The 10,815-nt window shown below is 35.7% G+C and overlaps 1 protein-coding gene across 3 annotated transcripts in view; it reads right to left on the bottom strand.

The window, feature by feature from the left end:
- Nucleotides 1–55: 55 nt before the first annotated feature.
- The window catches only part of LOC105046061 (protein MOR1), a 56,622-nt gene continuing 45,862 nt past the window's right edge, over nucleotides 56–10,815 (bottom strand). For all 3 annotated transcript variants that reach the window (XM_073258383.1, XM_019850853.3, XM_010924553.4), the window contains exons 44-54: nucleotides 2,975–3,097; nucleotides 2,824–2,901; nucleotides 2,573–2,731; nucleotides 2,312–2,470; nucleotides 2,141–2,238; nucleotides 1,858–2,014; nucleotides 1,641–1,757; nucleotides 1,374–1,469; nucleotides 1,178–1,249; nucleotides 814–1,090; nucleotides 56–663 (exon numbers count right to left, since the gene is read on the bottom strand). In XM_073258383.1, coding sequence (XP_073114484.1) covers nucleotides 407–663; nucleotides 814–1,090; nucleotides 1,178–1,249; nucleotides 1,374–1,469; nucleotides 1,641–1,757; nucleotides 1,858–2,014; nucleotides 2,141–2,238; nucleotides 2,312–2,470; nucleotides 2,573–2,731; nucleotides 2,824–2,901; nucleotides 2,975–3,097 — 1,593 coding nt within the window. In that variant the 3' untranslated portion in view covers nucleotides 56–406. The remainder of the gene's footprint in view (nucleotides 664–813; nucleotides 1,091–1,177; nucleotides 1,250–1,373; nucleotides 1,470–1,640; nucleotides 1,758–1,857; nucleotides 2,015–2,140; nucleotides 2,239–2,311; nucleotides 2,471–2,572; nucleotides 2,732–2,823; nucleotides 2,902–2,974; nucleotides 3,098–10,815) is intronic.

Below are 10,815 nucleotides of genomic sequence, written 5' to 3' on the forward strand. Positions count from 1 at the left end.
AATGGGTCAGCCAAGGAGACCCGCATGTTTAAGGCCATTTAACCATATCCATCAATGCATTTCACATGGCTAACACCCCCACCCAGTATACTTTGAAAAACTCGAGCTCTGTGTGCGTGTACATGGTTACAAGGTAGAAAAATATGAACAAAAATATGTTAAAGATTGTTACACTATACCAATAATGAAATATTACAAACAAAGTTCTGGGGCCTGCTCACCGGATTGCCATTTGCTTTACGTAGACCTCAAAAGTATGGTTGGATCAGCATCAGATGCATTTGTCCTCCATCATGGCATGCACCTGAACATCAACATATTCTCAGCATAACACCGCCTCACCCTCCTGTTTACCCTTTTACATTTACAAGAATCTATAGAAGTGGAAGCAAACTCTACTCATCTCCTAGAGAGGTTCAAGGGATCCACTTTTTAGCCTCTCCATCCGGGCTTGAAGTCCAGATAATGCCTTCTCATCCATGGGAAGAACAGTAGTCTGATCTGGGGCTTCCCCGTCCATGCGGTCTGTTCCGTGAAGGACATTACCATTAGCATATGCCAATGGCCGGGCTCCACTATCCATATTACCTGCAGCTGCAGCAGCTTGGATGCTTTTCATCCGTTCTCTGATGGCATCTAAAGTCCCCGAAATAATTGCAGGAGCTGATTAATTTCAATCAGACATTATCATATTAGAATAATTGCAATGGCAAGAAAGAAATGCAGTGATGCACATGAGCACAGATATGAATGTGTGTGCATGAGTGAGAGCGAGAGAGAGAGAGAGAGAGAGGGATAAGAATGGAGAAAGACCTCCAGATGGAAATCTATCACTTCGATCATCCCCCAACTGTGACCTGATGTCTGACGAGTCATTTTGACCTCTCACTGGGGCTGTTGCACCAACAGCAGCATCTTCACTATATGATACAGCGACGTTAGAGTTTATAGTTTCAGTTTTTACATTAAGTGACTTTGTGTGTACAGGGGAAATGGGTGTGAATTTTGGAGATGGAATAGTTGCTAAGGGAGGAGGGGTGGACATCGGAAGATTGGAGGGTGTCCTTCCAGCTGCTGCATTCTTTTCCATCTGCATCCACCAATAGCAGGACCTGTTATAGCAGCCACTAGTTTCATTTGCTAATCTCAATACTAGCAACCAAAGAACCCTGCTAACCTGGGCAAGCCCATCTCTGATATATGTTCTGAAGGCCTCACTTGCATTTTGGAGCTGAGCAAATATATCGACCTATGCATAGTTCAAAAGATGTTTGGCACAAAATACAATTAGCAATTCAGTTGCGTAACAAATTAAATAAGTTAATTAAGATAATTAAAAAAACTTAGCTGCTCTGAAAGACAAGTTGCCATACCTTGGGATACAGTTGTGTGATACGGTAGAGTTCATAGAGACCAATGGTGCAAGTTTGTTTGTCACCGATTTTCTTGAATACTGCAGCAAGCTCTTGCTGTTTCATGTCAAGAAAGACAGGCAATAAATAGCACCAATGGAGGCCAATAAGACAAGGAATCACACGTACACGAAAATTAAACAAAATTGATGTAATTGGAATAAGCTAATCTGATAATAATGAAACATAAAATGCTAAAAATTTGAAATTGATAAAGTGAATCAGCACCTTCAATTGAGCATCTGCAGAATGTGTTGGATGATTTGGACTGTTTGAACCAGAATCACCCCAATGTGTTTGTCCCATGGGACCAGATGGAGTCAACATTCTAGCAGCTGCGAGAGTCTGAAAGAAAATAAATAGTAATGATCACTTAAAAGGCAATATCACATGACTGCAGTATCAGTTCAAGCAAGGCTTTCTATTTCCAACCAGTTATATATACCTGAAGGTTTAGATCAATGTATGCAAGAATGATAGGTTGAGGTTCCATATCTATAGGAACCATGGAGAGGTGACCCTTAATTCCTGTCCCACGAAGCTTGACAAGTTCATGCAGAACAGTTTTAACCATTCGCAGTGGTTTGTCATCGGCTCCAGCCCTAAGGATAGTTGCATATATTAATTTTGATGATAATATTAAATTTGATGACCAAAAATTATCCAAAAGAGAAGCCATAAAATGATGAGAAAATAATTGCCTAATTTACAAGCAGGTATATAGATACCTTCTTCGTATCTCTTCCATCCCTAGTTCTTGCAAATACACATGAATGCTATGAAGTATATGGTCCAGATCAACATCGTACATCGTACTTTGTAGTACCTAGCAAATTACTGACAATGTTAGCACAAAATTGTAAAGAAATATTCAAGAATTTGAAAGGACTACAGTTTACCTTGGTCAGCTTAATTAGACATTTAACAACTAGATCTGAAAACTTTTGATTCCTGGTAACAAAGGCCTCACTTGGTGCTGGGAAAGGCCACCTCGAGGGGTCCAAGGGCCTCAATAAATTGATTAGCACAACAAAAGATGATGTCCTCTCTGCATTGTCCTGCTCAAGAAGGATCCAAGTAAAATGTCACAGGTCAACAAGATATGAACAAGTAAAGGCACCAAGGAAAGGAAAATAAAACCAAAAAAAAAAAATACAAACCAGAATTTTAAGCATCAAAACATTAAGTGCTTTCAATAGTTGGCTGCCATCATCCATCAAAGGAACTCTTTCATCTAAAAGCCAAAGTAGTAGCTCAGTGATGAGGTTGTCTAGAGTACTCTCCTTCACAGCATGGGCAAGTTTTTTGATTTGGAAGGTCTGCAGCAACAATGTTTATCATATAATTTTGTATAGATTTGCAAAAATAATATATACATTTTCAAAGAGTGACTTGATGAAGAGACATGCACCTGCATAAGCGTGTTCAGAACATATTTGCAAGACCTTGAAGAAGCTCCAGAAAGGCTAAAATTGAAGGTCTTCGGAACCTGAGAAAAACTTGACATTATAGAAACGAACGGGAAGCCAAGCTATACCAATGGGGAAACCAGAACCCATTACCATAGATGCTAGGCTTGAAACTAGTCTATCTGCCTCCTTAACAAGATCTTCAATGATACTGCTTTCAGGATCGCTTGTGAACTGTGTCAACTCATGGCAGATAACTTTCATGCCCTCAACTGACTGCACCAAAGCAAAGCCTGTGTGAGCCAAGACGTTGTAACACAACAGCTTTAGGCAACAACAGAATTAGAAGAAGAAATTGTTGTTCAGGTTTAAAATCAGGTGATCTGCATGTCATGTAATGTCAATGATGGAAAGCTAGACTCAATTTATGCTCCATGAGTGAACATTTTAGTCAATTTTGACTCATACCGTCAAAAAAGATCACCAAAGAGATGAACCAATTAAATAATATATCAAGCAAGAACATAGCAGGACTCTAAAAGCATATACTAGTCAATACATCTAAATAGCCCTCCTAAATTGATAGAAATTGTGAAGTATGAGTAGTATAATAACATGAAAAGAGATCTTTTGGGTCCATTACTGGAGCTCCAAAGTGACATCCACAAGAAACCAATATGTGCCTGGATGTCAGCACCTGTTTTAACATGAAACTTGCTGTCATAATTCTTAGTAAAGAATTTTAACATGACTTGGTTTGTTTGGGTTTAGTGACTAAATTAAGAGCATTAGGGAGATGAAAAGGCATGTTTGGCTAAATTATGATATAAAAAAAAAGAGAAGTAATGTAGTATATAGTTCTGTGCAAAGCAGGTAACACTGTTATGACATGTTTGTATCCAATTTAAATTATTCCCACATTATGATGCAGACCATATTGCTAGATAAGGATCAGATGTGATCATAAGATTCATAACTGGATTTTAGGATCCAAATTTTGGATTGTAAGGTCAAATCTAATCATGGCTTTCATGCACATGAGTCATAATTTCTACGTGCCACGTGCAATGATTTGACCCTCTAACCTTAATAATTTGTCCATTAGAAGCCTCAACCATCTATGTCAGAGAGAGAAAAAGGGGAGTGGGGTTGGGGGGGGGGGGGTGTGGAGAGAGGGAGAGGGAGGAGAGTCATAAATTCTATCACAGGGGAAAATTAACTCAAAAAATGAAAAAAAAAACAACAACTCCTTAGAGTTCTAAGATATTTGGTTAAACTATGATTTTAAATGGGCATCATATATTGTCATAACAAATATCTAAGCATGCATTGCTACCTTTCGCCCTCGCTAAGTCAAGGAATATAACAATGCAGAAATGGATCATTTGATATCTAATGCATTTTTCCCCATTAAGTGATAATAATTATCAGCTGGAGAAGTTATCATGTTAAAAAACGTCAAGTGTTTCTTTTTTCTAATATGACTGCAATATTCATCAAGAAGCCTTGAGGTCTGAAGCAAAATATGGGTATCAAATATGAAGACCACATGACATCAATTAGACCTTGAATAAGCAACCATACATATAACTAATATGGCGTATTCAGTCTCTCAACATCTCAAGAGAAAACATTAGGCACTCCAACATTACAAAGTTTTCCTTGACATGTAACTTCAAAGATAGAGAAAAATTTCTCCTTTGATTAGTCTCCACTGTACATCTCATACTAACAATGGCAACATCTGGATGATGAATCACCAATAGAGATATATCATAAGACATAAGTCTTTTGTACGCATTGGAGCTTGGGCGGTATACTTCACTGATACCTTCTTTGCATCACCAATTGCCATAATGGGGCCATGAAATTGTTAACTGTCCTTCCTCACCACAATGAAGACACGAATGACAAGCCTGTGCAGCCAGAGTGGATTCGTTATGGATAACCATTTGGTGTGAGTCAAGCACTGGATGACGCTCGTCAAGCTATTAGGAAGGTTGGACAAGTGAATTATGATAGTTACCAGTGTTCTCATGAATCTATCCCGCATGTTTTAACATCCAGCAAATCCACAATTTTGGAGTTTTCTGAGTCAAAGCATAGAATCTTTTACCTGTTTCTGTTAAGTACCACCAATCTAAAAGGCACCAGCCTAGCCTACCTTAGTTTACGACACATGGCTTCCTGTCTTAGAGCCCAATAAATTACCATCGCCCGCATATGCAGGCTGCATGCCTAATGGTGGGGCAAGTTTGGGTGTTGGGCATGTTAGATGGTTGGATCAGTACCGTCATTGTCGTTCTTATTAGCGCCTATACACATCAGTTACAGCTTAAATGATCAGATTTTTTTCTAACCAGCTATTCTAATGTATTAATTATCCATCATTGTAGAGTTGCTCATTGCACAAATTTGAATAATCGGACATGTTTTTTGATTGATCAACCTATTAGATGTATGTCCTAAAAACCAAGATGACTGACATATTGTAATAAATTTAGGGTACAATTTTATACTTAAAATATTGATTTGATCAATCAAAAGGGCAAATTTTATTTTCATTCAAATATAATGTATCCTTAAATCGTCCGTTCGTAGAATTAATACTTCGATACATATTCTCAAAGAGTTGAAAATTAGAGGCATGTATAATTAATTCCAAAATACTCCCGATCATAGTATTATCATGAAGACGGTGATCGATCCGGAGAGACCGACGCACAGATCGCTTCTTTTGAGATAGATGAATCTCTGATCTACAGTATAGAGATACTGAGCGATGAATGCGGATAGTTATTAGAGAACAACTAGTATTGAGCATTACCATACGAAAAATCACTTGGATTTCTAATCAATCATCAGTGATCATCTCAATACTGTAGTTGTGTGAATGGTCCTTTGACCTGCGATGGCACGATTGCTCGCAGTGTGACTGCTGGAGTTTGACTGACACATAAACATGACCTCGTTGAGATCTTGTAGTGGATGTTGGCGACAGTTGATCCACTGTAGAAGTAGATGTGCATCTAGAAAAAAATTTTCGATCTTGATAGAGAGTAGTCCTACGAAATTTGAGAGACTCAGTCTGAGAGTTTGTGGCCACAGTAGTGTGATTAATAGAAAAAAAATTTCTATGAGAATCATAATTGGACTTGAGCTAATCGAATCTATCATATGACTGATGATAAGATTTGACGATTTATCCATGACCTGCCATCTAGTCGGAATTTATGATAAAGGGACTGAATCACATGTGGACTACATCTTGAGGTTCTATTTTCGATTCTACTAGGTTGTCACTACATACTGCTAGGTATCACTGGTGGATTGTGAAAGCTTACTAAGATTATTCAAGATCGACGATCTTTGATGAGTTAGAGTAGAATCGTTCCGACCCATTGAGAAGTGTTTCAATGATATTATGATAGAGATTATGGTATATCTCACTACCAGATAGAATTGAACTTATGAGATCACACAACAAAAGAATTAGATCTGAAATAAGCAATTGGACTTATGAAGTCTTAATTGGATTTAGAAAAATTCTTTTGGATTCAGGATAACCTTGCTAGCACATGGTTGAACCCAATTTCCTCTTTGCATTTGAATTATTTATTTGATAAGATTAATTCAAGTTAATTACCTACTAATAACCTAAATGAATTAGATTCATCGGACTTCAATTGTTGGATGCCTAGGATTTTGAATCATATGCATTAGAGGTTCAAACCCTTAAGCATATTCTTGATTGTTTAATATGGGGCGCCACTTGATTTGATCAAATTGGACGTACCCACTTGATTGAGGGCGTGAAAAACCAGCTAGGGGGCATCCCATATCCCCATGCGGCGTGTGAGAGAGTGGGCTAATGGGCGCCAAGTGTTGGCGTCTCACGGATCTCCTAAAGAGGATCAAAAATATAAAGCTACAAGGATTCTTAATGCAAGTAGAACTTGTATTAAGGGACTATTTAGTTTTGAATAGGATTCAAACCTTTTGCCTAGTTAAAAGGTCCTTTCCTAAGGGTCTTAGCATTAGATTTCCAGCAGCCCCGACGCCTCCCTCTCTTCTCCCTCTTGGTTCCAATGCCCAAGGTGATTGGATGTCCTCCATCTCCACGCCCAAAAGGAGTTTGGGCATCCTTCTTGGTGGCTGATTTTCAGAGCTTGGTTGCTGCTAAATCAAGTAAAAGAGATAAAAAAAAAAGATCAAAAAAGGATCAAAGAGTTGATCGTGATCCAGACTTCATTCAGATTCGCAGAGTGATCGTTCTTGGAGAAGAAAGATCAACACCATAGGAGACTATTTCAGACTGATCCTAAGTGGATACCCATAGAGATCTGACACTTGTACGGCTAAAGAAGAATCTACCTTCTTCCAGATCCAGATTCGAAGAAAGAAATTGTGAAATAAGTATATAATTCGATCACATATTTAATTTCAGCATAAAATTTAGCATGTGTTCAATTTCAACATATGAAATAAATCCCTATGTTCTTTATTTTATGTATATATGATTTAGATTAAAAAATATTTTAATCTTCTACTTCGTTGCATTGTTTAGAAAAAAATTTTTTTGAAACACATATGCATGTCCTGACACGAAATTCCAATAGTGGTATCAGAGCCATGAATTTCATATGCATGAAATTGACGTACCTATTTTTGAAAAGAGTTTCAAAATCTGATTTTACTTGATACATGAGATGTATAGATGTTTAATTTGAATCTGAAATTTATTTTAGATTTAATTTTCAGTTCACATATTTGATATGTGAAGGCATGCATAGATTTGAAATTTATTCTAGATCGATTTCTAGTTCATATATATGTGATATATAGATGCATACATAAATCTGAAAATTATTTTAACCTGATTTATGATCGTATATGAGATGTATGATTGCATATTTAAGTCTAAAAATTAGTTTCAATATGATTCATAATTTGTATATGAAATATATGATATCATGTTATGATCTGAACTTTTGTTTAGATCTAAATTTTATATGCATATATGTGATATGTGCTTGTATGTTAAATCTGAAAATTAGTTTCATAATTTAAAACTTTCTTACATGCAAAAAATTTAGATCCGAAATTTGATTTTAGAATATAAAAGTTATATTTGTGCATAAGAGTTTTGATCATGGATAAATCAAAAATTAGATCATGTAATTAGATTGCATCTACGATTTTTGATTTGAACATAATGGGTCCAATTTGATTAAGTAATTGATCAAACCGAGTCAAGTATTGATTAGGATTAGGTTAATTAAATCTTAGATTATACAATTATTGTTGATCAAATCGATTAAATCCCATATGTAAAATCGATTAACCTAAAGACCTAATTCGGCTCGATGGCTTAAGCCTGATTCGCTTAACCTAATCTATTTAGATCAATTAACCTATTGGTGCCTAAGACAAATAATTGAGAGGTGGTTATTTAATTGATTCCGTTTGCTGATCTGACCAATTTATTGGTGTCTAAAAAAAGCAATGAAAAAATTGATGAATACTTAATTTAGGATGCTAGAGGTACTAAATATTGTAATCATTAATATTATTTTATTAAAAATTTAATGCTATCTAGTCTATTTTACAGGTAATTAAGAGTTTGGATTCATACGATTCAACTTGCACTCAAATTGGTTCAGATTTGAGTGAACCAGCAATCAGCTCTTATTTCCGTATGAACGCAACTTAAAGATCAAGGATCAAGAAGCAACCTCTCCAATCAAAGGCCCAGATTAAAAGATAAATGGAATTAAGTGTGAATATGACTTATTGATCAACAGAGGAGAATTTATATGAAGATCCAAGAGTCCTTATTCACACTCCCATCTCTCTTTTCATGAAACCCTCGCCTCCTCACTCTATAAATAAAACCCCAAGGCCTTCCTCTTTTTCAATCAAGTCAACGCCTAAGTTCTCTTCAAGCTTCTCTCTTTCTCTCTCCCTCTTCCTCTTCTTCATAAGTCTAGAGAAGGTACTAACCCTAGCACAACATATTCCTCCATAGATCCCTTTTTCACATCCCATCAAATCTAGGAGAGGTTCTAATCTTAGTGCCGCTACCCTTTCTCTGTTACATATCCGCTTCCATCAATCTTTCTTCCTTGGAGTTCCTATACCAAGCCTTCCAACCATCCTGTCGCTGTCTGCACGGAGGAAGACGAAGGATTCAAGGAGATACATCTACCATCGGGCGCAGCAAGAAGATCAATTTGGTTTAGTTGTCTTGTATCGCAATTTTATTTCTTTTCTTTATGTATGCTTTTTTATTAGATTAATGAAAAGTAATTTTATTTTTCATGCTTCTTTTTTTCTTAGTTTTTTTTATAATTTTTTTTTTTTGCGTTTTTAAAACAATCAACTAAGATCCCTGCGGATACGATCCCGACTCACCCTATCTACATAGTAGTGAGTAGGGTTAATTTTGGTATGCTACGACACGCATCAAATTTTAACACCGTTGCCGAAAATTTTGGCGTGATTGTTTTGAAAAAAAATCTATAAAATAAAAAAAAATATTTTACTACTTTCTAAATTTTTATTTCTTACTTTAGATTGCTTGATTGTTTTTTATGTATTCTTTTTCAAAATTTCTGCCTCATATTACTCTTCGTATATGGTAGATTTACTATTTTATATTTAGATTTCTTTATTTGCATGCATAGAAATATTTTCTACTTCCTATAACCTAACAATTTACTGCTTTCTATAGATTAGAATAATTTATTATTTTATATAATTAGTGATTTTCTACTTCATAAGTAGATTAGATTTTTAGCATTTTATATGGATTACGTAGTTACCTTTTATTCTTAATTGTGAGATTACCTTATTTGCATAGTTAAGTAGTTACCTTATTTATTATTGCCTATTATTCCTAGTGATTTACTGCTTTCTATATCTTAGAATAATTTATTACCCTAAAAGTAGATTTGATTTATTGCTTTATTTGTAGAATGCCTACTTGCCTTTTAATTTTAGTATGATTTACTTTTCATTTAGTTAGATTCACTTGATCTTCTAATATCTAATTAACCTAATTTAAAAACTTACTTTTTATTTCTTCTTGCTAAAAGATAACATAATATAAAAGGAATACAACGACAATACATAACACTTAACTAATATAAATAAATCAATTAAATTTTAAAATCCACTTAACATGTTTGGACATCTTTTCCTTTTGCATTGCATATTTTAATAAAAAAAATCTTAAGGGCAAAACCCTAATCAACATAAGATGGAGATTTCATCATCCTTCTTTGGCCCACAAATCATCACCTTACAATTATATTGACCTAAACTTCTAATTTAAAATCGATTAGACGTTGATCCTTAAGAATCTTCGAGCTCAGTAGGATAAGAAACCCTAAAAGTTAGATCGGATTCTGGTTAGTCAGTTTAACTGGTGTCTAGGAAAGTGGTTCAGAGATTACGTCCTGAAGGAAGGTGGTTCATTAATTGGTTCTGTTTGCTAATCTGGCCAATACAGTTGGTGTCTAAGGAAAGCAACGGAGGACCCCTACCAACCTTACACTTACTTGGCCAGTTGAGCGGCTAGTCTGCTACTTGGAGTGCTTGAAGGTGACCTTGGCAGTTAGGAGCTGTCTAGATCTAGGATAACTCATAGATAGGATTGATTGAACCACTTGATTGTTGACCAAAAATATCAAATCTAATTAATTTTTCTCTATCTTCTTAGCATTAGAACTCCTTAGGTTCTCTTCTTTAGAATTCTTTTTCCTCCTACTCTCCTCTTCTCTTTCAACAAAAAAAAAAATATTGAAATTAAAACTCGGTGAGATATTTTGGGTGCATGCTAGGACGCCAATCATTACAACCTGATTTACACCCATTAGACCTAGAGCTAGAAAAAATGATTCAAATAAGCCAAATCAAAACTATGAATCCAAAACAAGAGACTGACCCACCACGACAATTGAGAGAGTATTTTACTCTCTCATCTTACACTT

Source organism: Elaeis guineensis, chromosome 5 (assembly GCF_000442705.2).
Source record: "Elaeis guineensis isolate ETL-2024a chromosome 5, EG11, whole genome shotgun sequence".
Classification (NCBI taxonomy): Eukaryota; Viridiplantae; Streptophyta; class Magnoliopsida; order Arecales; family Arecaceae; genus Elaeis; species Elaeis guineensis.